At 46.5% G+C, this 27,380-nt stretch overlaps 2 protein-coding genes across 4 annotated transcripts; both read right to left on the reverse strand.

The window, feature by feature from the left end:
• Window positions 1-2,578: 2,578 nt before the first annotated feature.
• Window positions 2,579-18,889, reverse strand: TBC1D25 (TBC1 domain family member 25). Of its 2 annotated transcripts, none has more exons than XM_077889819.1 (6): window positions 18,647-18,889; window positions 16,950-17,059; window positions 15,884-16,089; window positions 4,803-4,930; window positions 4,473-4,661; window positions 2,579-4,195 (listed from the first exon to the last, which is right to left on the reverse strand). In XM_077889819.1, the coding sequence occupies exons 1-6, from the start codon at window positions 18,764-18,766 to the stop codon at window positions 2,834-2,836; spliced, it is 2,115 nt and encodes a 704-aa protein (XP_077745945.1). In that variant the 5' UTR covers window positions 18,767-18,889; the 3' UTR covers window positions 2,579-2,833. The 2 variants fall into 2 exon arrangements, with proteins under 2 accessions (XP_077745945.1, XP_077745946.1); XM_077889820.1 differs by having other exon boundaries at window positions 15,884-16,038; window positions 18,647-18,888.
• Window positions 18,890-20,799: 1,910 nt separating this feature from the next.
• Window positions 20,800-26,841, reverse strand: EBP (EBP cholestenol delta-isomerase). 2 transcript variants are annotated; one of them, XM_077889564.1, is made up of 6 exons: window positions 26,683-26,825; window positions 26,336-26,380; window positions 25,439-25,757; window positions 23,578-23,614; window positions 23,319-23,449; window positions 20,800-22,716 (listed from the first exon to the last, which is right to left on the reverse strand). In XM_077889564.1, the coding sequence occupies exons 3-6, from the start codon at window positions 25,737-25,739 to the stop codon at window positions 22,499-22,501; spliced, it is 687 nt and encodes a 228-aa protein (XP_077745690.1). In that variant the 5' UTR covers window positions 25,740-25,757; window positions 26,336-26,380; window positions 26,683-26,825; the 3' UTR covers window positions 20,800-22,498. The 2 variants fall into 2 exon arrangements, with proteins under 2 accessions (XP_077745690.1, XP_077745688.1); XM_077889562.1 differs by lacking the exon at window positions 26,336-26,380 and having other exon boundaries at window positions 26,683-26,841.
• Between the last annotated feature and the right edge of the window lie 539 nt (window positions 26,842-27,380).

The following is a 27,380-nucleotide window of genomic DNA, read 5'->3' on the forward strand; positions in this document are numbered from 1 at the left end:
CCAGTTCTGTCTTGCTCATGGTTTCTCACCTGCTTGTTGGGACCACGTGTTGCAAGGAGCTCTGTGGAGAGGCTCGGATGGTGAAAAACTGAAGCCTCCTCCCAACGGCCTCATGAGTGGGCCATGTTGGAAGTGGGTCATTCATCTAAGTCATAGCTTCAGTCCTGACAACTTGACTGAAACCTCAGATGAGACCGAGTCAAAACCACCCAGCTAAGTGGCTCCCGGATTCCTGACACTCAGAAACAGAGAAAATCAACGTTTGTTGTTTTAAGCTGCTAAGTTTGGGGGTAATTTATTATACAGCAATAGATTACTAATACTTCCACCTTTTTTTTTTTTTTTTGGTCTGGAGGCAGTTATGGGGCCCCAGTGTCTAGTTGTTTTGGTGGTGAGCTCATGTTCCCCTGATGGGAGCAGCTGTTCTGGCATATACAATGTATTGCGGGAAGGCTGAAGGCCAGATATGACTCTGCTTAATCACCCGGAGTTCATGGGGATCCCTGGGTGGCGCAGCGGTTTGGCGCCTGCCTTTGGCCCAGGGCGTGATCCTGGAGACCTGGGATCGAGTCCCACATCGGGCTCCTGGTGCATGGAGCCTGCTTCTCCCTCTGCCTGTGTTTCTGCCTCTCTCTCTCTCTCTGTGTGTGACTATCATGAATAAATAAATAAAATCTTTAAAAAAAAAAAAATCACCCGGAGTTCAAAGGGTAAAAAGACATGTGGGGAGATGAGCCAGAGGGCGGGCAGCCCCAGGCACAAGAGTAGAGCTATCACGCCCTCTGCTAGCACACCACATGACAATTCCTCTGATAGAGGTTTCATCTTTAAACCATAGAGGAGGCCATCTCCCTAGGTGTCACCACCAGCTCTGGTGTCTGGAGGGGGATGGGTGGAGGAAATGATTGCCTCTGGCTGCTCATTTCCTCCCCTCAACAGGGTTCTTGATGCCCTGATACTATCAGCCCCCTCCCCCAACAACTTCAAGTGGTTTGGATGATGTCTGCATTGAGGGGCAGACAAGAACCTTCCCAAAACAACACAGGGGAGAGGTAAGAGCTAGAATTTAAACCTATCCTGTATTTGCTGCCTTCAGCCATTGCTACTCAAAACATAGGCCTTCCTTTTTGCCATAGGTCTTCATAGCTGTGCCGCAGTTTCTGGAATTCACATTTCCCTCTGTAGTTTCTCCAGGGTTGCTTTTGGGCAAGTCAGTGACTCGTGCTGTTTTCCACTGTGGCAGGAACCAGAAACCCCAAGTATCCTCAGGGACTAATAGAGGTTTCTGCCCTTCAGTGGATCCGAGCTTCCTATTCACAGAAAGGACTGAGGTCCAAAGCTGACATACCCAGAATTGACTTGTTTGGCTCCTCAAATATCTGAGCTTGTTAATCACAGAATGTACCCAGAGGGTGTCAGCCGGTGGCTGATGAGGGGGACATTTTGGGTCCTCAGAGGGCCAGATACCCTCATATCTTGTATGGCCCTTAGACGGGATGTGTGTGTCTTATCTGCACGTGTTAGACCCATTGTCTTGGGAGTACCCTAGACACAGAATGGCCTTGTCCCGCTCTTATAAAGCGAGCTCTCACTGGAGGAATGGTCAGCTTCCCCTCTGGTACTGGGGCATGATGGGAACGTTTTAAGGGTTATCTCCAGCTTCATATGGCATTCTTGGGGGAGACGGATGAGAGGATGGCTGCCCCAATGCTTCTCATCTCTGTGCCTAGTGCAGCAGCAACTTCTGGCCAGAATTTGGCATAGCCAGGCCATAACCCGAAGGAACCCAGTTACCTAACCCATTATCTGCCATGTCCTTTGTGGAGGACAGCACCTGGCCCACGAAAGAGTCTACCTTCTGAGAAGGTAAGTGGGAAAAGGGCCTTCTTTTGACCATTATCTTCCAAATAAGTAAGTGACTTATTTTAGGGCCTGCGTTTTATCAGTGCTTGGTTTGTGTGTCTACATAAGTGGGCTGGAGAACAGAAACCACTTATGGTGGTTTCTGTTGCTAACATGGTTTAAGACAGGCCAATCATGAGCGGCAAACCCAATTTAGGGCTTAGAGCCCTAGGCAGGGCAGATCCAGTCTCTCAATCTGGTCCCACAACAAGTGACAAGAATTAGAAGCCTCAGACCCCTGCCCAGGACTGCCAGAATTAGTGCATAAGACTCACAGGGGAGGGTCTGGATCCTAGAAATGGTGACATGTGGAATGGGAGAAGTGGCTGGCCCAACATAAGTAGCCTGTACTGTCTAGTCTGTGTAATGAGACTTGTCCTTTTGGACTCAGGAACTCCCTCTCTTATCCCTCATTTGGGGGCCTATCCTGAAAATGTACATTCACCGCTATGATCTAGACTTTTACCGGCAGACAGATGTACCACAAAACAGCCTTAGGCCTTCCTTAAGCAGCCCTCGACCTGGGCTCACTTCCTAGAACCAATTCTTAGCACCTACTCTCCTGCCACTGGGGAAGCAGGGGCCACCCTCCACCAAGTGAAGTGTTTCAGCTCCATCAGGTTAGGAGCTCCTGGGGATGCCATCTATAACAAAAACCAGAGAAAGCACAGAGAAATACACAGACCAAATGACCTTCATGTGTGCAAAGTACAGTTGTTAAAAACAAAACAACATAAATTGAGAAAGGAGGCCATGGCCTCCATGGGGCAGTGCCAAAGCAGAGCCCCATACTCTCAGACCTGGGGAGAAAGGGTCCTGCCCTCCCAACGGGTCTAGGGCTGGCAGGCAGGGAGCTGGGGTCTCATGTATAGGCTCTCATGGCAAAGAACAGAGATCTGGTGGGGCTGATGGTGGGCTGGAAGGAGCCTGATCAAGATGGGGCTGTGGCCTCAGCCCCCTCCTCTGAGTCCCACACCTCTGACTGCAGGTAATCAGCAAAGAGAGCCTTGGCCCGGCGAAGGACGCGCCCCAGGTGGTGTTTTCGCACAAGGCGGTCAAAGTGCATGGCCAGCTCATTGTAATCTAGCCCATTGCGCATGATGTGGTCGCGGTGCTCCAGCAGGATGGCAAGGCAGAGGAAGAGCATAAATGGGTTCCCCCGGCCAAATTCCTGGGGTGGGGGCAGGCCCAGTGGGGGCGGGGGTGGCAGGGACTTCCCAGGTTCTTGTGGGGAGCCCAGCTCTGGCATCAAGGGGGATCCTGCAGCCACATCACCAGCGGGAGAGGCCTCCTGGGTGGATGGTGGAGATGAGGAGGATGGGGAGTCAGGGCGGGAAGAGGAGGAGAATAGTGGGTCTGAGGAGTTCAATAAAGGCTCGGAGAGGGACTTGGAGCTGATGAGGGCAGCTGGTGGGGGCAGCTGAACCAGAGGGTCCCTCTTGGAGCCTGTGTTATCCCTGAGTTGCTGGAGGTCATTCAGACTGGCTTGTCTCAGGAGACGCCCCCCGCCACCAGGCCCCTGGCTGGTCGTGACCAAGTGGTCAACAGCATCTTCAAAAGCACTGCCTCCTCCACCAGCAGGCCTCAGCATGTGCCTCTGTCGTACGGGCCGCCCCCTGTGGCCACTGAAGCCAGCGTCTGCCACTTGGCTGGGGGGTCCGACGAGCTCTACCTCATGTTCTGGAGGATCAGGGGGCAGCGAACTCCAGGTGACCTCAAGCATGCGGAGGGCATCATCAAAGGCAAACTCACGCTTGAGTTCAAGCAGCAGCCAGCGGTAACAGAAGAATAAGTCGTCGGCACCAGCTTCCTGTAAGTACTGGTAAAAGTCAGGATCGGCATGCCGCAGCAGCAACTTGAGATGGGCAAACTTGGTGGCCATGGCGCGGCCGTCAGGATGGAAGTTTGCGGCCAGGCGTTTCATGATGCCACAGAAGCAGACGAAGGCATGGCCTTCGTGGTCCATGACAGCGAGGATGGGTGAGGCAAGGTCACTCATGCCCTGACAGTAGGACACCTGTGGGTGGGTAACAGCATAGGTGGTAAGCAAGTCGTGCAGTGCCCGCAGGTGTGGGCCATCCTCAGGCCCCGCATAGTAGGGGTGGGCCCGGTCTGTACGCAGCACATCCTTGAGGACTGTGCTGCGGATGAATTCCAAGTCTTCAGGGCTTGCTCGTTGTGCCCACTCACTCTTGAGCTGTTCATACTCGCGACTCTTGCGTTTCATGTAGTCCATCCGCTCACGGCCTGTCAGCCCATCGGGGTATACGTTCAATAGGTACCGCCATACCACCTGGCCAGGGGCAAAAGAGATAAGGCTGAGGTTCTACAAATGAGCCACCACATCTCAGTGTATATCTGCTACCACCCACCCTGCTGCCTTGGGGCTTTTGTCTTCCTTCAGAAAAGTCTGCCTTCCCACCTTGGCCTCCTAGCCCCTCCTGAAGGAGAGCTTGCTGCCCTGGAACATCTCCAAGCCATCCCATGACAGTGTGGTCCACCGCATGCATCTCATGAGCTATGCATGACTGCAGGAGTGATGGATCCAATGAGTGACCAAGGAGGCTCACCTTTCGTAGAGAGGGCTCAACACCACCATGATAGATCCGCAGGCGCAACTCCTCAGGGCGGGAGAGCTGGCCCTCATGGTTCAGGTATGTGTGAAACTCAGCATCGCTCAGGGGTGGCTTGAAGGGCTTGACATCTTCTCCATATGACCAGCTCAGCACCTGTTGGACCTTAGACAAGGTGCGGCCCACCTGTGACAGAAGGAGGGAGAAACACCACCAATCAGCTGGGCAGGCTAGAGGAAGGTGCCAACCACCTAGATTGGTCGAATCTGGGGTGCTGGGTAGGCCTGCCCTCCCCCTACACCTGGCCACAGGGGTCCCTGAAATCACCTGAGAGAGGATAGACTGCGTGAAGGGCAAGGCAGCTGTTGTCAGCGATGACCTTTTCTCAGCCAGTAGCACGTCAGAACCAATGACATCCTTGGGGCTGATTATGTCCCAGTCTTCCAGGAGAGGGCCTAGGTACACAGAATGACGCAATACAAGAATGGGCGTTAGAGTCCCACACGTCAGGGCTGGGTTCCTCTCCTACCAAAGCCAGGCCACCCATCGGGCAATGAATGACTCCCACCCTCTCTTCCCATGTCATCTAAATCAGGAAAAACATAAAACCATGAATAATAATTCTTTGGTGGTTAACTGTCCCACAGAATGGCTCAGCAGACTCTAAGCAGTATTTTAATGGTATAAATTAATAGTTTTGGGGCACTTGCTATGTGCCAACCATTATGAAAAGGGCTCCACTTTATGCCAAGAAGTGTTCTGAGCCTTTTACAAATATTGATTCATTTAATATTCATATCCTTCCCATGAGTTAGGTGCTGTTATTTTTTTTTAATTTTTATTTATTTATGATAGTCACACACACACACACACAGAGGCAGAGACATAGGCAGAGGGAGAAGTCAGGCTCCAGGCACCGGGAGCCCGATGTGGGATTTGATCCCGGGTCTCCAGGATCGCGCCCTGGGCCAAAGGCAGGCGCCAAACCGCTGCGCCACCCAGGGATCCCGGTGCTTTTATTTTTTATTTATTAATTTTTTTTTAAAAAAACATTTTTTATTTTTTTTTCTTTTTCTTTTTTCTTTTTATTTATTTATGATAGAGAGAGAGAGAGGCAGAGACACAGGCAGAGGGAGAAGCAGGCTCCATGCACCGGGAGCCCGACGTGGGATTCGATCCGGGGTCTCCAGGATCGCGCCCTGGGCCAAAGGCAGGCGCCAAACCGCTGCGCCACCCAGGGATCCCCGCTTTTATTTTTTTAAAAAGGTTTTATTTGTTTGTGAGAGAGAGAGAGAGAGAGAGAGAAAGAGAGAATATGCATGAGCAGGGGGGAGGGGAGGGGCAGAGGGAGAGGGAGAAGCAGACTCCCCACCCAGCAGGTAGCCTGATGCAGGGCTCAATCACAGGATCCTGAGATCATGACCTGAGCTGGAGGCAGCCACTTAACCGACTAAGCCACCTAAGCACTCGGCACTATTATTATTATTGTTTCAAATATTTTAAAAAGATTTTTATCTCTAAGTAACAGCTATACCCAACATGGGGCTCAATCCCAGGACCCCAAGATCAAGAGTTGCAGGCTCTACTGACTGAGCCAGCCAGGCACCCCCAGTTAGGCTATTATTAACACCATTCTTTCTATGATGAAACAGGCACAGTCTTTATAAGATAGTTGCCCAAGACCTCACAGCTAGTGAGTGAAAGAACTAAATTTGAAGCCCAGACCCAAAGCTTGAGAGCCCAAACTCTTAATCTTATATTCACACTAGTCTCCATCCCACAATTGCTATAGATTACCATGATCATTCTCATTTAGTAGATGATGACAAAAAAGGCTGGAACGATTAACAACTGGCCAAAATTCTCCAGCCAGGAAATGGTAGGGCTGAATATGAACCTTGTTCCAGAGCCTAGACAGACTTTAGAAGTATTTGTGGAACAGGAATGTCATAGATAATACACAGAGGAAATAGTGTTATACTGGCTCTACCCAGTTCTGGCCCTTGAAACACCAGTCCCTCTCCTTTCCTTGCCCTTGCATCTTTTCTTCCCACCTCAAATGTGATGTGATGGCTGAAGTAGCAGTGGCCATGTGAAGGGAAATTTGAGACGCTGGAAAGATGTCAGCCCTGGTGCCACAGAGCTGCTAATCTGACCACAGCAGTGTCCAACAGGTTTCTTTTTTTAAAGATTTGATTTATTTGACAGAGAGAAAGAGAGCGCAGAAACAGGCAGAGAGGCAGGCAGAGGGACAGGGAGAAGCAGGCTCCCCACTGAGCAGACAGCCCACTGGGTGGGCTCCATCCTAGGACTCTGTTTCATGACCTGAGCCAAAGGAAGGTACTTAACTGACTAAGCCACCTAGGTACCCCTGTCCAATGGACTTCAAACTCTACGAAACAAGTCAACTTTGATTTAAGCCATTGTCATTTGCAGGCAAATGCTATTCCTAAGCAGCCTGTCGATGGAGTCCACTATACCTTCTCCCACAGAGCTGAAGGAGAAGCAAACCCTAGGCCATATTTGGATGTTATTGCCTCTCTCTGGATGTCTCACAGAGCACAGAAAATGCAAGGGGTCCAAAAGGAGAGCCCAGGGCACCTGGGTGGCTTAGTGGCTGAGCATCTGTCTTCAGCTCAGGTTGTGATCCCAGGGTCCTGGGATTGAATCCTGCATCAGGCTTCCTGCAGGATCATGCTTCACCCTCTGCCTGTGTCTCTGCCTCTCTCTCTCTCTCATGAAAAAAATAAAAATAAAATCTTTAAAACAAAACAACAAGAACAAAAGGAGAGCCCAAGATCCACTCTGGACACAGCCTCCTCCTCTGCTACTCATGGGAGTAAACAGTGTCTCTATCTGTTCATCTGCTTGAGCCCGAAACCTGAGAGACATCCTTACTGCCTCCCACTCTCTCAACTCTCAGGGCCAAACTGTCACTAAGCCCTGTGGCTTCTGCATGCAGAACATACTTCAATTCTACCTCTTCTCTCATCTCTACCTTGTCACCTGTCTGAGCCACCACATCTTTCACTTGAGACTGCCTCTTTGCTCCTCTCCACTCCCTCCCAACAGCTGCCAGAGTGGTCTTTCCAAAGTATGAAAACACTTTTTAAAAAAATATTTTATTTATTTATCTGACAGAAAGAGAGAGCAAGCATGAGCAGGGGTGTGGAATGGGGAGAGGGAGAACCAGGCTCCCCACTGAGTAGGGGGCTTGACGCAGGGCTTGACCCCAGGACCCTGAGATCATGACCTAAGCCGAAGGCAGACACTTAACCGACTGGGCCACCCAAGCGCCCCCAAAACATGAAAACACTTAACAGATAAAATGAAGAAGGTCAAACTAATGGTCTGAAAGACCAAATAGAAGAACCCCTTCAAGGTGCAGAGCTACAGCTTGATGATTTGAGTGAAAACGAGGAGAGGACAAGTCCAGGAGATGCAAGATGCAAGTAGTTCTGCTCCTCGACTCTGAAAGCAAGAAGACAGTGGTTTGCAGCACCCACGGAGCGCTGAGAAGAAAGCCTTGAGATGCAAGGGCTCCACCCACCCAGCCAAGACAGTACATATCTATCTTGGCCAGAGAAAGACGTTTTTCGTCACTGGAGTACATCCAACCCTTGCACCTTATTGGAGAACAAGAAGTTCTTTAAGCCAATGACTCCCGAATCACAATGCAGGCTCCAAGTGGGGGAAGGCAAAAGGGAAGGTAAATGGCGACAGGCTACAAGTTTTTAATATGTGTAGTTAAACATGAAATGACAAAGGTACTGTTATTGGGAGTTTATAATATTAAGCATTACATTAGGATTACTGAAACATAAGTGATCTACTATAAAGAAAATACAATGATAGCCTGGAATTGAAAAAGAAATCATTACAAAAAATACACACACACACACACACGTGTGTATATGTATGTATGTATATATGTATATATAGAAATTACTATCTAAACCAAACCCAGAAGTTAAAGGTTAGGGATCAGAGTAAAAGTAAGAATTAAAAGTGTTTCATGGGATGCCTGGGTGGCTCAGTGGTTGAGAGTCGGCCTTTGGCTCGGGTCATGATCCCAGGGTCCTGGGATTGAGTCCTGCTTCGGGCTCCCCATGGGAGCTTGCTTCTCCCTCTGCCTATGTCTCTGCCTCCCTCTGTGTGTCTCCCATGAATAAATAAATAAAAACTTAAAAAAAATAAAAAAAACAAAAGTGTTTCAAAGCTTCCATTTCAAGGCCTGGGAGGGTGGGAGAGACTGGAGGGAAAACAGTTTAACTGTCAATTGAGTAAAAAAAGCATAAATCCTGGTATGGGGTTTTTGTGAGAGACACACCTAAAATTATGTGACAAAGAATGGTTGAAAACTGAAGAAACCCAAGGTATTCTTGGCAAACACCAACAGAGGCAAGCACAGCCATGTGAATGTCAGAAAAAGCACTGCTCAAGGGCAAAAGTATTACAGGAAAAGAGAGACATTCTATATTGCTTAAGAAAAGAAAGAAGCCATTAATAGAATGGGCAAAGGATTTCTATAAGCACAATCTCATCCAGTGGCAAAGCCTGATCTGAACTATATATAGTCTTTATATAACCTACTAAGTGTGAATGTGTACATATTTCCCTGAAGAATCATCCAAATGTTTCACTATGGAGTGCTGTCCCAGGCCCTACTTGTGGTATTACATGATATATGCTATACATACTACATTTTCCTATAAAATTGTCAAACTTCCCAAACCCTAAATTAATATATAAATTCTGTGTAATGCCAATCAGAAATCTAATTGGGTTTTTCCTGGAACTGGATAAAAATTACTTTAAGGATCATATGGAAGAATTCACATTTAAGAATAGTTAAGGGCAGCGCTGGTGGTGCAGCGGTTTAGCGCTGCCTGCAGCCCGGGGTGTGATCCTGGAGACCCTGGATCGAGTCCCACATCGGGCTTCCTGCATGGAGCCTGCTTCTCCCTCTGCCTGTGTCTCTGCCTCTCTCGCTCTCTCTGAATGAATAAATAAATAAATCTTAAAAAAATAAGAATAGTTAAGAAAAAGAAGAGCCAAGAAAAAGAACAGTGGGAGGATGGCAATGCTTGCCTTATTAAAATTAACCACAAAACCAGTGTGATAAAAATATGATGTCAGCACAGAAATAGACAAACGGAGCCAATGGGTGGAATGTAATAGAGAGCCCAGAAGTAAATCCAAGTACATATGGCAACTCAGTGTATAATAAAAGTGTCATTCCAAATCAGTGTAAACAAGGTGGTTCTTTAATAAATGATGCTGGCATAACTTTTTCTGGAATTTTTTGAAAACAACTAGGTGTACTTATCACAATGTTCACAGAGTAGAGATTTATATGTAAAAAAATAAAATAATAAGCATATTAGAAGAAAACATAGGAGAATATCTGTATAAACTTGTGGATGGAAAGATGTTCCAAAGTAAGGGGAGATACTCAGAAGTCATAAAGGAAGAGATAGATATTATGTATAAGACTAGCATGCAGGGACGCCTGGATGGCTCAGCAGTTTAGAGCCTGCCTTCGGCCCAGGGCCTGATCCTGGAGTCCCAAGATCAAGTCCCACATCAGGCTTCCTGCATGGAGCCTGCTTCTCCCTCTGCCTGTGTCTCTGCCTCTCTCTCTGTGTCTCTCATGAATAAATAAATAAAATCTTAAAAAAAGACTGCATGTAAATTTCAGTTTTCAATAGGACAAAAGAAAAAGACACTATAAGCAAAGCCATAAAACAAAAGATAAGCTGGGAAAAAATATTGGCAGTACATATGACAATATGACAAAGAGGATTTGGATCACAATAGCACAAATTGGTTGAAGATCTAGGCTTGGTAATCTTCTGTTTGTAGAGGTGACAGAAACTGACTTCTTCCCAGAAAGAGGACTGGCCATCCAAGGTGTCACAACATGCCTGGTGCTTTCATAGTCATGAACATGATCACAGGAACATCATTAATAATATTTATAATAACAGCCCTATCTATTGGATACTTATATAGTTTGAGACCATTTATGTTAAACATATACCATTTGTGGTTATATACAAATATGATATGAATATATTTATGTTTATATGTAGATAAACATGTGTATGTGTATGAGTAAGGAGCTGCAATATTACTCATCAAGCTAATCATAGTGGTTCCTGTAGGGCAAAAGGGTAGGGTAATCAAGATTTGGCACAGTGGTTCCAGGAGACTTCAGCATTATTTGAAATGTTTTCATTTTTCATAAGGAAAATGTATTTACTGGGGAATTAAAATTAATTAATTAAAAATTAATTTTTAATTTCTTTCTTTTTAAAAAGATTTTATTTATTCATTCATGAGAGGCACAGACAGAGAGGCAGAGACATAGGCAGAGGGAGAAGCCCTCCTCGCAGGGAGCCCGATGTGGGACTCAATCCGGAATCATGTCCTGAGCCAAAGGCAAATGCTTAACCACTGAGCCACCCAGGCATCCCTAAAAATTAATTCCTTTAAAAAAATGCAACTTCAATCAAATTCCCATTAGAATTTTAATGGACTGATAAGCTAATTCTATTAAATGAGAAGAACAGTAAGTGCACAAGAATATTTAAGAAACATTTTTAAAAAGGAAAACTTTAAAACATGTCATAAAGCTTTGTGATTAAAACAACATGGAACTGGTTTGGATTTAACAAAGAGATCAATATAAGACGACCAGGAGTTCAGAAACAGGTTTGTTTCCCAAATGCAGGCAGGAATCTGGTAGATAAGACAATGGTAGGAAAAGAATGGACTCATCAATAACTGGAAAGTTGATTCTCAAGGTGCCTGGGTGGCTCAGTCAGTTAAGTGTCTGCCTTTGGCTCAGGTCATGATCCCGGGGTACTGGGGTCAAGCCCCATATGGGGCTCCCTGCTCAGTGGGGAGCCTGCTTCTCCCTCTGCCTTTGCCCCTTCCCTCTGCTCGTACTCTAATAAATTAAAAAAAAAATCTCAAAAAAAGAAAGTCAGGGGCATCTGGGTGGCTGAGTGTCTAAGCGTCTGCCTTTGGCTCACGTTGTGATCCCAGAGTCCTGGAATCGAGTCCTGCATCAGGCTGCCTGCAGGGAGCCTGCTTCTCCCTCTGCCTATGTCTCTGCCTCTCATGAATAAATGAATAAAATCTTTAAAAAAAATAAAGTCAATCCTCTAAAAAGAATATTTAAATGTCTTTTTGTCAAATTGATAAGTGTCTGTCTCTCTGCTTTATTTGCATTCCTCTCAGTTCTTATACAGTTGGGGTTTTCTTCATGTTATTAGCTGTACAGATTTGATTTCTTTACCAAAGGAGTGTCACTGTGTCTATTTTATAGGTGAGGAAACCAAAGCTTGGGGAATTAGTTAAGTGAGTAATCCAAGCACACAGGGCTACTCTGGCAGAAGTTCCTGTCTCCAGCTACCTGTCTTTTTCAGTTTGTCTCTGCCCATCTTTGTCACTATCTTTCTCTCTGACTCCAGTTTTTTCCTCTCTTTCCACCTCTCTCTCTTTTTCTCTAGGCTGCTAATCTTAATAAGCCCACAATTTCATAGAATCAAATGGTTAAGAGCAAAGACTCTGGACTAGTTCAGCCACCACTTGAGTTCAAATCCTGCTCTTCCACTGACTGTGTGACATGCACAAGTCCTGTTCCCCTCTCTGAGCCTGTTTCCTCATCTATAATGTAGGGATGACCATCATGCCTACCCTGTAGGATTGTTTTGACAATCTAATGAATAAATATTATGTGTGTAGAATGGTCCTGAGTGTTCAACACATGTTAGCTATTTATATGTTACCTCTCATCCCAAATGGGCATGTAAATTCCCTGAGGCTGGGAACCATGACTTTCACTCTCCAACTTTTTAATTTAATTTTATTATTATTTTTAAAGATTTTAGGGCAGCCCAGGTGGCTCAGCAGTTTAGCGCTGCCTTCAGCCCAGGGTGTGGTCCTGGGGACCCAGGATCCAGTCCCATAGCAGGCTCCCTGCATGGAATGGAGCCTGCTTTTCTGTCTGCCTGTGTTCTCTGCCTTTCTCTCTCTGTGTGTGTCTCTCATGAATAAATAAAATCTTATAAATAAAAAGATTTTATTTATTTATTCACGAGACACACAGAGAGAGATGCAGAGACAAAGACAGAGGGAGAAGCAGGATCCTTGCAGGGAGCCCAATGTGGGAGTTGATCTCTGGACTGGGATCATGCCCTAAGCTGAAGGCAGATGCTCAACCACTGAGCCACCCAGGTGTCCCTTTAAAGATTTATTTATTATTTATTATTTTTTTATTTTTATTTTTTTAAAAGATTTTATTCATTCATGAGAGAGACAGAGAGAGAGAGAGGTAGAGACACAGGCAAAGGGAGAAGCAGGCTCCACACAGGGAGCCTGACATGGGACTCGATCCCGGGTCTCCAGGATCAGCCCCTGGGCTGAAGGTGGTGCTAAACCGCTGAGCCACCTGCGCTGCCCTATTTATTATTTTTAAAAAAGATTTATTTATTCATTTTAAAGAGAGAGAGAGAGAGAGACAGAGACAGAGACAGAGACAGAGTGGAGGGAGGGTCAGTGGGAGAAAAATCTTCCAGCAGACTCCCTGCTGAGCGTGGAGACGGATGTGGGGCCCGATCCCGTGACCCATGAGACCATTACCCAAGGCAAAACCAAGAGTTGGAAAATCAACTGACTGAGCCACCTAGGAGCCCCAATAGTTTATTTATTTGCTTGAAAGAGAGAGAGAGAGAGAGCAAGCAAGCACGAGTGGGGGAAGGTGCAGAGGGAGAGAGAGAGAAAAGCAGACTCCTTGCTGAACACAGAGCCCAAGGCAGGGCTCGATGCCAGGACCCCAAGATCACAAACTGAGTCAAAGTCAGACAGATGCTTAACTGACTGAGCCATCGAGGCACCAAGTTTTTATTTTAAAAAATTTCAAATCTACAATAAAGTTAAACCCATACATCCTTCATCTAGCTCCCCTAACTGTTCATTTTTTGCCACATTTGCTTCTTCTTGTTTTCTCCATATAGACACATATTGTTTATTATTCTTTCATCTTTTTAAAAAATATTTTTATTTATTTATTCATGAGAGACACACAGAGTGAAAGGCAGAGACATAGGCAGAGGGAGAATGCAGGGAGCCCGATGTAGGACTTGATCCTGGGACTCCAAGATCATGCCCTGAGCCAAAGGCAGACATCCAACCACTGAGCCACCCAGGTGTCCCTCTTTTATCTTAATTTTTAAAAGATTTTATTTATTTGAGAGAGAGCAATAGAGAGAGAGCATGTGAGCAATAGCAGCGGGGAGGGGCCAGGGAGACGGAGAATCAGACTTCCTGATGAGCAGGCTGCCCGATGATGCGGGGCAGGTAAGCCACCCATCCACCTCTACATAGTGGTTTTCTTTTAAAGATTTATTTATTTTTTTTAAATTTTATTTATTTATGATAGTCACAGAGAGAGACAGAGAGAGAGAGGCAGAGACACAGGCAGAGGGAGAAGCATGCTCCATGCAGGGAGCCTGACGTGGGATTCGATCCCGGGTCTCCAGGATCGCGCCCTGGGCCAAAGGCAGGCGCTAAACCGCTGCGCCACCCAGGGATCCCCTAAAGATTTATTTATTAAAAAAAAAAAAAAGATTTACTTATTTCAGAGAGAGAAATGAGAGAGAATGCGCGGAGGGGAGGGGCAGAGGGAGAGAGAATGCTTGAGTAGACTCCATACCAGTGCAGAGCCAAACAGGAGGCTCAATCCCAGGACTGTGAGATCATGACCTGAACTGAAATCAAGAGTTAGCCCCTTAACCAACTGAACCACCCAGGCACTCCAATACATATATTTTTTTTTCCAATGCATATTATTTTTTGCTGAATTATTTGCAGACATCATGACACTTTACCCCTTAATGCTTAACTGTGTTTTTCCTGAGAACAAGGACATTTTCCTTGAATAACCATAATGCTATTACCATACCCAGGACATTTAACATTGATACAATATTATCATCTAATATATGGTTCATAATCAAATTTTTTGGGCCCATGTCTTAATTTATCTGTGCATTCCCAGGGACCAACACATGTAAGAGTCAGGGAACGAATATGAGAAGAGAGGAAGTGGCTGAGAGATCAAAGGAACAATGAATGGGTGAACATGAGTGCAGGATGAATGAATGGATAAATACAATCATCATTATCATAATCAGCATTGTTATAATTATGTGTTATTATTATTTTTAAATATTTATTTATTTATTCATGAGATACACAGACTGATAGAGAGGCAGAGACACAGGCAGAGGGAGAAGCAGGCTCCATGCAGGGAGCCCGATGTAGGACTCGATCCTGGATTTCAGAATAATGACCTGAACCAACCACTGAGCCACCCAGGCGTCCCTAATTATGTGTTATTATAACGGAAACATACAATATTACATCTCTATTGTTATGCTGCATTATATAATTATTACCTATATTACTAGATTATATGTTATAATAGGAAACATAATAGGATACTTATTGTTAGAACTAATATATATATATATATATATAAGATTTTATTTACTTGAGAGAGAGAGAGAGCGTGCACGCATGCACGCATACAGGAGTAGTGAGGAGGGGCAGTGGGAGATGGAAAAGCAGACTCTGCTGAACAGGAAGCCAGATGCAGGGCTTGATCTCAGAGCCCTGGGATCATGATCTGAGCCAAAGGGAGACGCTTAACTGAGCCACCCAGGCACCCCTGAAGCTAATATTTTATTTTTATTTTTTATTTTTTAAAGATTTATTTATTTATTCATGAGAGAGAGAGAGAGAGAAAGAGAGGCAAAGACATAGGCAGAGGGAGAAGCAGGCTCCTTGCAGGGAACCCGACGCGGGACTCAATCCCAGAACTCCAGGATCATGCCCTGAGCCGAAGGCAGACGTTCAATCACTCAGCCATCCAGGCGTCCCATGGAGCTAATATTTTAAAAATACTTTTATTTATTTTATTTCAGAGAGGGGGGAGGGAAAGGGGGGAATTTCAAGCAGACTCCACAGTGAGTGCAGAACCTGACACAGGCTCCATCTCATGACCCTGAGATCATGACCTGAGCTGAAACCAAGAGTTGGATGCTCAACCAACTGGGCCACCTAGAACTAATATTTTTTGAGCACTCTCCTTGTTGCCATGCATTGTTCCAGGCATTTTACGTGAGTTTCCCTGTTTAATCCTCATGATGGCCCTAAGATATCATTATTTCTACTTTACAGGTGAGGCAACTGAGGCCCAGTGGCCAAGCCAGGATATGGACTTAGGATACCTTTTTCTCAAGCTCATTGTGAGGGAGTGTATTGGAAGGAGTGGAGTCATCCTATGGGGAAAGGGTGGGTCCCAGAGCAGTGGCCCCAGGGGGCCAGGTACTCACTGTCCTCGGTGGGCCGAATATCCACCCGAAGCTGCAGATAAGGTTTGGAGGCTGTGGCGAAGGCTGTGCTGAGGTCCCAGTCAGACAGGAGTGAGAGGTAAGTTTCCTGCCCTAGCCGATCCCGACCCAGGTAGCTGATGCCAAAGTTCTTCTTCCTGGACAGAGGAGGTGTGGCAGCTCTCAAGTGCCCCCTGTGCCCTGGAAGCCTGAGGGCCAGTTTCCACAAAAAGCCAGGGAAGGCAGAGATGAAGTCAAACAACTCCCTACTATGTATTGGGTACTGTGCCAAGGATGGTGGGAAGTCTGAGGTCAGACAGTTTATCTCCACTTTGTTATACAAACACAGATAACAGATACACACCTGCTTGTATCTACAGGGTACACTGAAAACTTAAAATGTTGGTCCCTTCTAGGGAGGGTAACAGGGTAGTTAAGGGATAGAAGTGGGAAGAAAACAGCCTTCCTATTGCATAAAAAATAAAGCAATCTGTCTGTTACCTTTGACAACAAAAAAATGTTTAAGAAGAAAGATAAAAAAAACAACTAAGTACTTGTTCTTCAGATACACTTGTGCAACTATGCAATGAAGTATGTTGGTAACTACTGTAACCATGGAAACATCCTAAGTACACATCACTTTTGTACTCCTTGAATTTGTTACCACGTACATGTACTTCTCCAAAATAACAACCACAACAAAATAACCATCATACCTGTCCCCAAGAGACACCACTTTTCATCTATCAGGTCAGCAAATTTTCCAGTGTTTTCTAATAAGCAATGTTTCCAAGGGAAACAGGCATTTTATATGCTGCTGGTGAGATTATAAATTGGCAAAAACCTGTCCAGGATGCATTTTGGAAACACTCTGAAAATTTTAAAAAGCATACACCCTTAGCCCAGTAATATGACTGTTAGGAATTTATCCTATGACTAGATTTCCTCAAATATTCCAGGATATGCAAACAAAAAAACCCTACCAAACAACAACAACAAAAAAAACGCCAAACAACCACTGTTGAGGTGGGTGGCCCCATGGTCGGTCCCCCAGTAACCCATAACTCACCCATTCAAATCAAAGGCTCGGATGAGGATGTGCTGCAATACATCGAGTGAGGTGATCTGGGGGTCGACGGCAAAAGAGCGGAACTCCGGTGGCAAGAAGCTGTCACACTTCTGGGGAGAGAAGACACAGGGTGGGCCACCAGGGGCCACGCATCACCAGGCTGAAGTGGAGGGATAGGAGGCAAGGTCAGACAAGTGGTGGGCGGGGGTCAGATGGAGGCAGGGGTTCCGGGCCTTGGTGAGGGCTTTGGTTGTTGCTCTGAATAAGGGGGAAGACTTGGAGGGTTCTGTGCAGAGGAGGGATGTGATCTGACTTAGGATTTTTAACAGGATCCTTCTGACTGCTCTTAGAAGAACAGATTGTGGGGGGCAAGGGAGAAAGCAGCAGTCCAGTGAGGAGGAGGCCACTGCAATAGTCTAAGCACCCAATCCTTCTTTGTCCCCTGCAACGATGGCTGTCAGGATCACCATGTCCAGTCTGGCCCCCATTAAATCAATACTCCATGCTGCACCAATTTAGCTCATCTATCTACAATACATACTACCCTGCTTAAATCTCATCAAAGGCAACCCCAGGGTTCCCAGAAGGTAAGCCTATAGGACTCTGGCCAGCCTGTCTTCAGTCAGCTCTTTTGAACTCCACAATCTGGTACTACCAAACTGCTTGGAAGTTATTTTGAACACATCCTGGCTTCAAGACTTTGCTTGTGTGGATCCCCCTGTCTGGAAAGTCCTTCCCACTTTCTTCCAACCAGCTAGACACAGCTCAGGCATCATCTCTTTTCTGAATTCCCAAACCTCTACATTAGAGCCTCCTGTATTACCCTGAGGTGATCCATTTACTTCTTTCCAGAATCTACTTTCTTTTCATCAACACCAGTCCCACCACCCTAGTCCTAGCCACTGTTTTCATTTCCTGCAGCTATGGCAACAGCTTTATTACTTAGAATACATGTCAAAGGCCCTTCACAATCTGCCTCCCTTATACCTCTTCGTTTTACTCCCTACCTGTTCCAGCAATATGGGAACCTAAGGGAACATGCCAAGCTCATCCCCACTTCCCAGCCGTTGCCCTTGCTGGTCTCTCTGCTTCCACTCATCCTCCTATAGGCACATGGACGATTCCTTTTAAGGGGGGTGTCTCTGCTCTTTCAGAACCTCTCTAGGGACTTCCCGCTACAACTGTGGCCAAAGTAACTCCCTAGTTCAGAAGCTTTTTAGTTACTTCCTCACGACATTCACCACTGTCCAAAGCATCTCACTTATTTAGCGGTCTTCCCGAGAAGCATTAGTAAGCTCATCCAGGGTGAGATTGTAAATTGGCACAAAAGTGCAGTCTCAACATACATGTTAATTCACTTCAGCACCTCCTTTTCAGACACCAACAGCCCCCCTCGCGCCTCGACTACTAAGGCCCCTCCTCCAGTCCTATGGTCCCTCCTCTCTACCCATTATCTCCACCTATCTCCTTAGGCCCCTATCCCTCCATTTTCAATCCCTACGTTCTCAGGCCCTGCCCAACATTTCCAGGTCCAGCCTCCCCCCTCGCCCGTCCCCATCACCATCACTCTGCCCTCAAGCCTCGCCCCTCAGGTTAACACCCCAAATCTCGGGCCCCGCCTTCCAACCTAGGAGAGTCACCGCCTTCCCCTCCCCTGGGCACCCCAGGCAGGCAGGCCGACCAGCTGTCAGCCTCACCTTGACTCGGACCCGTACCACCTCTCGCTCCTCCTCCTCAGCCGCCGCCGCCTGGGCTCCCCCACCAGGTGGGGGCGCTCCAGAGCCGGCCAAGTCCGAGGATCCAGAGGCCGACGCCATCTCGCCGCCAGCCGCCTCAGGGCGACGGTTGACCGTTGCCCCCCACCACTGTGCGCACTCCGGAGTCCCGGCGCCGGCGGCCCCACCTTGCGCCCTGGCGCAGGCGCAGAGGCCGCCGTGCGATCCTGCCCCGCCACTGCCCCTCCCACCAAGCACAGGGTGGAGATGGCCTCTACGCATGCGCTTCAGATGCTGTTGCCAAGTGTCCCGCCTCCAAAACCTGAGCATTGTGCCTCATTTTCAGCCGTGCGCAGGCGCCTTCTGAGGTCCCACCTCCCCCCGCCTACGGTTCGGTTTTTTGGGCAGTTCACTTCCGGATTCGTTCGCATGTAACAGAGACAATCTATTCTGGCGAGAGAAGTGGGCGGGGAAAAGAAGCTGCTGTGCGGTGACGTCAGTCTCCACGCCCCGCCCCACTCGCCTCGCGCATCTGCTTAGCAGGTGATGTCATGTATTTCAAACCGCCTGTAGGCCTCGCTTCAAGTCGGCTGAATGGAAAAATAATCCTTTTTCCAGAATCTTTTTAAAATAGTTTACACCATGTGAAAATTCATGGAGCTGTTCATTTGTGACTTATGCAGTTTTTATCTGCATATTTCAATAAATAACTTACCAAAAAAGCTGTTTTTACACTCTCTGGAGGTCCTAGCTTTTTAAGTTTGCCTTCATTTTATTTAATCCTCGCAACACGTTGAAGTCAGTCCTGTTATTAAACAGTGTGTGTCCACTAATATCTGCTGAATGAACATATTTTAGACTCCTCAAATCAAAATACATGAAGGCATTCTTTTCACTTCATTGCACATCCATCTGGTTTGGACAAAATACAGACTGCCCTTACCAGTGTAATTTCTAACAAAGAAGTCCTGTAAGATGCCTGGACTTGTTATTGTTGCAGTGTTGTATGAATGCTACTCTTAACTTTTTAGAAAAGTCTGCAATTCTATTGTGGTATCTTTTTAAAAAAAGATTTTATTTATTTATTTGAGAGAGAGAGAGAGAGAGAGAGAACGAAGGGAGTGGAGGGGCAGAGGGAGAGGGAGAAGCAGACTCTCCAGTGAGCAAGGAGCCCCATGTGGGGCTTGATTCCAGGACGCAGGGATTAGGACCTGAGCTGAAGGTAGACACTTAACCCACTGAACCACCCAGGCGCCCCTATTTTGGTATCTTCTTTTTTTTTCCTAAAGACTTTGTTCATGAGAGGAACAGAGAGTGGCAGAGACACAGGCAGAGGGAGAAGCAGGCTCCATGCAGGGAGCCTGATGTGGGATTCGATCCCAGGACCCCAGGATCACGCCCTGAGCCAAAGGCAGATGCTCAACTGCTGAGCCACCCAGCCATCCCTATTTTGCTATCTTCTTAAATAAATAGTTTCCTTGGTTTTAATATTAGATAGTTGTCAATTTCCTAGAAGGTATAAATAATGGAGTTTTTTTTTTTTTGAAAACCAAAGAAAGGTTTTTGGCACATATCTTTTGACCCATGCGCTTGAGTAAAAATCTTTACTTCTTATGGCTCTGCTGGATTTTCTGAAATAAGGAATTTGAGAATGTGCTTCTCATTAAAATTATCATAGGGTGGGATGAGTAAAACAGTAGTCTGGATTCTGGAGTTCAATCCTGATGGCATTGGAGCAGAGGTTTTGTTTATTTTTAAAAAATATTTTATTTATTCGTGAGAGATACACAGAGAGGCAGAGACACAGGCAGAGGGAGAAGCAGGCTCCCCGAAAGGAACCCAATACGGGACTTAATCCCAGACCCCAGAATCACACCCTGAGCCGAAGGCAGATGCTCAACCGCTGAGCCACCCAGGCGTCCCAAGAGCACAGGTTTTATTTTATTTTATTATTTTATTTTATTTTATTTTATTTTATTTTATTTTATTTTATTTTATTTTATTTTATTTTATTTTATTTTATGAGCACAGGTTTTAAATGGGGGTATGATGTGGTCAGATGCCTGTCTTGGTTGTGGAGAGAGCCTTGGATGGAAAGATACTACTGGAAGCAAGGAGATAAAAAAAAGAGGTCCTTTTCATAGTCCTGGGAAAACTTTCTCTTTCATTTATTTATTCTTCCATTCAACAAATACAAAGTGTATGCCAGATAGTCTACATATATTAATTCATTGAATCTGCATAAAAACCCAATGAGGTAGGTACTATTATTAGAATTTTACAGATGAGGGATGCCTGGGTGGTTCAGCAGTTTAGTGCCTGCCTTCCGCCCAGGGTGTGATCCTGGGGCACAGGATCAAGTCCCACATCGGGCTCTCTGCATGGAGCCTGCTTCTCTCTCTGCCTGTGTCTCTGCCCCTCTGTCTCTGTGTCTCTCATGAATGAATAAATAAGATCTTAAAAAAAATAAAAGAAAAGAATTTTACAGAGGAGAGCACTGAAGGTCAGGGAGAAACATGCTCAAGGTCAAAGGGATAGTAAGTGGCATGGAGAGTAAGTGTAATGGACAGAAGATGGGCTGTGCCTGGCTTTGGCTTGAACAGTGAAGCATTTCTCAAAAGCTATACTGCAGGCAGTCTACAGGTATCTACAGTGTTTTCATTCTTTGTCATCTCCTCAAAATTCCTCAAGTGCCCATTTGTCTTATGACTCAAGGTCTATGAGGTTAATGACAGAGAGACTTTGGGAAGAGTGATGGGGTGGGTCTATAGAGAGAGAGTTATCTATTGGGTAAATGATGGGAATCTGTGGCTACATGATAGGAGGTCAGTGGGATGACAGGATGTAGGTGAGCAATGGGAACAATGGAAGAGCTATGGGATAATTGGGGACCTGTGGGGTATGAGGTAATAAATTCTGCAAGGTGAGTTATGGGGGTCTATAGGTTAGGTAATGACAGCCTATGAGGTCAATGATGGGGGATTTGTGGGAAGAGTGGGAGGGTCTGTGTGATACATGATGTGGGGGTCTATGGGGTGAGTCAGGGGGTTGTAGGGTATGTGACTGGGGTATGTGAAGTGAGTGATCAGTCTTGTGTGAGTTTTGTGGGGTCTCTGAGGTGAGTGATGGTGGAGTTTTGGAATGAGTAATGGGGAAGTCTGAGGTGAGTGAGGAAAGATCTGTGGAGTTCTTGATGGGGTATCTGTGGGGTGCCTGATCAGGACACGAGAGGCTGAATAAATTGAAAAACTTAGATTTGGAAAGTTCTCAGCCTGCCCATATTGCAAAAAATGAAAGTGTGTTCTGGAGAGAACACCAAGTGGATCATCACTTCTTAAAAGAGATAATGGGTGTCTCATGGATCTAATTGGTCATCACGGGAATCTACGGGGTCAGTGATAGGGGGTTTGTGATGTTATAGATTGGAGGTCTAAGTAATGGTAATGGGGGTGGTCTATGGCTGAGAGAATGGTGGTCTGTGAAATGAGTGAGGGAAGGGCTTGTGAGGTCAGTCATAGGGCATCTCTGGGGTTAGTAATTACAAATTTGTCAGTGTTAGGGTCAAGATCTTTTATTTCCTGATTTTAAAAACTGCCACCATCATGGCCCTCCTAGGTTCTTCTGCACCTTTGTCCCAGTGGCTCCTGGCAGTAGCTCCACACAACTCCTTTCTTGCCCCTGCCTTTGGTCCTTCTGGTCCTTACCCATTAGCTTGAGTTTGACAGATCAATTTGCTTTGTTCCTCCGACCTGTGGGAGTATGGACTGGATTCTTCTTCCTGGTGGAGGGTTCCTCATCAGCCAATGTTCAAGCCCAGCTTACTACTGATTAGTTCTACTTGCTCTTGGCTTTTGTGCCTTTGGCATCCAGCACGCTCTGGGCATGAGCAAGCTGCTTTACAGAATCTAGCACGAGGATTCCAGGTAGCACCAGCCACAAGCCGTTCATGAAGACAAAGTAAAACCAGAAGTAGAGCGGGTGGCCCACCTCCCCATGCTGGAATCCGTCCCGGTGCTCTGTTAGGAAATAGAGCACATCCCCATAGATCTGACCTGTGGGAGGCAGAAGGGGAAGGAGAAACCCAGTGAGGAGGAAAAGCTATTCCAAGGCATTTTCTAAGTCATCATCATTGTTAAGGTCTCAGAGCTCAGGATTCTCAAATTTCAAGAGCTAAGAATTCTGAAATCACATAGCTGAAAATTTGAAGAACTAGAAAAGTGAGAATTCCAGAAATCAGAAGCCAAAAATTTCTGAACTCAGGAGAGGTCCTACCTCCAGAACTTAAGGAAACCCCAAATCCTTAATTCAAGACAGCTCAGGATTCCAGAACTAAAAGAAAGCTAGCAATTTAAGAACACAAAAGGACTGATTATCAGATTGAGCTCAGAATCCTAATCCTGGAGGATCCAGGGGCTCCCTGCCACCTCATATAACCTTCACAGGGAATGCTGTGATGAAGGAGGAGAAATGAACCCTTCCCACTTGAGAACACAGACTGAGATGGTCATGGCTTTCCAAAACCTTAGGAGGACATCTTTCAGCCTGACTCAGCCCCAGATAGGCACAATTGAGAGATGTACCCTGCAGGGATGCCCCTGTATATGTGGATTCCCTCATCAGGCCCTCCAGCACCCAGTGTGGGCCCTCTCCTCACCCACAGAGACCACAAGTTGTAAGATGAAGCGCAGGGGCTGCTGGCGGAGAAAGGCAATCACCACCCACAGGCTAAGTGGTCCCCAAAGGCAAGCTGTGATGGTCTCCATGCATATCGTAAAGTTGTCACTCCTGTGGGAGAAAGGATTGGGGGACACTGGCATCACTGTGCTCTACCCACAGGGCACCCCATTAGTGTTCCCTGACTCACAACCACCCTAAATCAGTGCAGGTCTTCCTTGATGGAGGCAAACACTTACAGGATGTATCGGCTGTCTCCCTTGGCATACTCTTTCCCTGAAAAAGATAAGAGACATACATGAGGAATAAAGGTAAGAAAAGGAACTCAGACTTGTGAGAGCTGAGGGCCCATGTAAGGTGGGCTTTATAACCTCTCCATGCCTCAGTGTCCTCATCTGTGAAATGGGGTAGCTGTCTGGATTCTAAGGTGGACAGATGTACTCAAGATAATGTGTACAAACCTCACAGAACAATAAGTAATGCTATGATTGTCTGGTGTTCAATAAATGTGGAATAAAAGAAGGGAAGTGTAGGTGATGGGGTGTGTGAAGTAGCCAATGAGTGAGTGAGTCAGTGAGTATAAGAGAGAGCACGCACAAGCAAGTGAGTGAGCAAGCACAAAGGTGAACAGATGAGTGAATGAAAGAATGAGCAGAGAATTAATAAAAAGACCACCCAATATAAAAATAGGCAAGAGACAAGAATGGGTTCTTCACAAAAAAGGATTCCCAAATGGTCAATAAACATGAAACATGCTCAAAACTTTGATTAGTCATTAAGAAAAAGCAAATTAAGGGGAGCCTGGGTGGCTCAGTTGGTTGAGTGTCTGCCTTCAGCTCAGGTCATGATTCCAGGGTCCCAGGATGAAGCCCTGCATTGGGCTCCCTGCTCAGCTGGAGTCTGTTTCTCCCTCTCCTCCTCCCCCGCTTATGCTTGCTCTCTCTCTCTCAAATAAATAAATAAAAATCTTAAAAAAAAGAAAAAGCAAAATGAAACCATAACGAGATATCACTCGCATCCACTAGGACTAAAACTGAGAAAACACCTGACCATACCAAGTGTCCGCAAGGATGTGAAGGAACTAGAACTCCCACATGCTGTTGTTGGGAGAATAACACGGTGCCGCCAATTTTAAAAATAGTTTGGCAGTTTTTCATAAAGTTAGACACACATCTACCATTATTCTCTTCCATATTTACCCAAGAGAAATGAAAGCAGGTCTCCACACAGACTTGTGTTAGATCAAGGTGTTATATAAGAATGGCAGTTTTACTCATGAGGCCAAAAGGGAATAAATTTGCAATAGCAAAAGACTGGTGGGAAATACTCATAAATACTGGACAAGTCAAATAATTCTGTAACATCTATGCTTTGAAAGCCTTTTGTGAGCTGATGAGGCATGACCTCATTTTAAAAAAGCAAAATTCAGAAGTGTATATACCATATTACCATATGTTTATACAGCAGGGGGAAAAACGATGATGACGATGATGATAAACAGTTATTGCATCTACTGTCTGCCAACACTGTTCTGAAAGTCTTTCTTTTTAAGATTTATTTATTTATTTATTTATTTGAAGGAGAGAGAAAGAGAGCAAGCACGTTGTGCATCAGGAATCTCAAGCGGACTCTGTGTTGAGCTCAGAGCCTGATGCAGGGCTTGATCTCCTGTGACCCCAAGATCTCGACCTGAGCCGAAACCAAGAGTCAGACACTTAACCAACTGTGCCACCCAGACACCCCTGCCAACACTGTTCTAAGTGACTTACATATATTTGGGTATTACTGTTATCCCTCTTTTACAATAGCAAACTGAGGCTTATCTGTATAATTTTTGTGTAAATAAACCCTGGAAGAAAACATACACTATTATTAACATTGATTAATAACTACAGAAACTTGGTGGACAGAAGGTAGATTTTCACTGCACATCTCTTTAAATGGTTTGTTTTTTTGACCCATGTGAATATACATCCAACAAAAAAGTTAAATAAATTTGTAAAATAAATTAATGTTAGAGTTGGTGGGTGGATGAATATCTAAGCCAATCCCTGTCCAGAAAAACCCCTCCCACAGCACATCAAAGAACTCAGGACTCACAGAGTTGGGACAAGAAAGCTTGGTCTCCAAGAAGATCTTCGTGATAAAGGCTGAACCAGCCCTCAATCACCATGTGAATGAACCCACACACTGCAAACCAGCACAGGGACAATCGCCGCCAAGTCCCCAGGGGGATGACCGCAGCACGACCTGACAACAGCCATGTGGTCACAACCAAGACCCCAGAGACAGAGAAGAGGCCGGCCAGGAGATGCCACGTGGGGCAGTCGTTAGGCACAAAGTTGTCCAGCCTCAAGTGCCGAGGCCAATATGGGTGCAAGGGGCTGGCATTGGTGGTCATGTCTTTGTAGGCTGATGGCTGTGTGTGGATAAGCAGAAAGGAGAAAAAAAAATAGAGAACTTGAACAAATATAGAAAGCACACAATGAGATCATAAAATCAAATCCAAATAGTTTATTATCGCAATAAATGTAAATGGACTAAAATTATCAGTGAATACACTGTATTAAAAATAGTCCAATTATATGCAGTTTTAAAATCATCACCATAAGGCTGTTTCAGTCCTCTAGGAGTCCTGTGATATGGAAGACACAGGAACCAGGCCACATTCTAGCCCTCGGGGGTCATAGTTTGCTGGAGAATATAAAGGTACCAGGCCTGGTCCCTGCCCTCATTGGTCATACCCTGATAGAGGGGACAAAGGAGCCTGGCGTGGTCCCCGCCCTCCGGGGTCACAGTCGGCTGGGGGAGACACAGAGATCAGGCTGGGCTACACTGCAGGGGTCAGGGTTTAGCATCTTTCAACAGAAATCTATCCCCTCCCCATAGTCCTGGAAACTGCAGGACAGAAGAGAGAAAAGTAATCAGAATTACAACCCCCGAGTTCAGTGTATGGAGAGCCAGACCCTTCCTGAAATCGCCCGTAAGGCCACCAACCTGCGAGGAAGAGGGAAGCGGAAGGCAGGGGTCCCGTGCATAGGTCTAAACAGGAAAACGAGGGTCAAACACAGAGACCACCAATTAGGACTAGAAGCCTCTAGGCTAGCTGTCCAATGAGAAGGCAGATCTTCTGTCGTCTGGGCAACCGCGCGGTTGGCGGGGGTGGGGGGGGTGTCTCACGCAGGCGCGTTCGGTGGGCGGTGGGAGACTGGGAGTGTGGGAGTGTGTGTGGCGCGCCCGCGTTTGGGGGGCGGCGGGAAGGGTCTCGCACAGGCGCCGAGGGCCGGCTGTTGAGCAGTAGCGAGCTAGGGGACGGAGTGGTAGGCTGAGCGGAGGACACTCACCCGGCGGCGCGGTCGCGGCAGCCTCTCTCACACACTCCCGGATCTAAGTTAGCTTGCTGGCTGCGTAAAATCCCTCGTCCCGACTCACCCCCTCACAGGTTCCTCACCTTACGGAGCTGGCCAATGGAGGGGCTGAGAAGGCGGCCAGTGCCGTTCCTAACCAATAGGAGCTCCCTGTGTGCCGCCGGCCCCACCCCCGTGCGTGGTGCCATTTTCGCTGTTGGTTGAAGCCCAGTCAGGAGCTGCAGGAAGGGTGGGACCCGCCGAGGTTGGTGGGCGTTTTCGGGCTGAGCCGGGTCTGCTGCGAGTCGTGGCTTTGATTTCCCCTATCCCATTGTCAGTCTTATCGGAAACCGGGTGTTTATCCTCCTCATCTACTGTTGAGTCAGCATTGCTTTGGGTTCGCTCACCTTTGCCCTCGTTTTTTAGGCAGAGCAATCAATGAGTTCCTGGACCGGTCTTCAATCCTAATGCCCGAACCAGCAAAAAAAAACTTAATACGACAGGCAGAGCACATCTTGTACACTGCCTCTCTCCTCTCCCTCGGCGCTCAGAGCTTCTCTGCGGCCATCTCCACCTCTCCCGACTTATAAAGTCAGAAGAACTTGTCAAAACCCAGGCTCCTCAGCCTTGCTGGCCATTTGTCATTGAGACCCACCCCCCCCCCCCCCCCCCCCCCGGTCTGCCTTTGCCAACTC

Source organism: Canis aureus, chromosome X (assembly GCF_053574225.1).
Source record: "Canis aureus isolate CA01 chromosome X, VMU_Caureus_v.1.0, whole genome shotgun sequence".
Classification (NCBI taxonomy): Eukaryota; Metazoa; Chordata; class Mammalia; order Carnivora; family Canidae; genus Canis; species Canis aureus.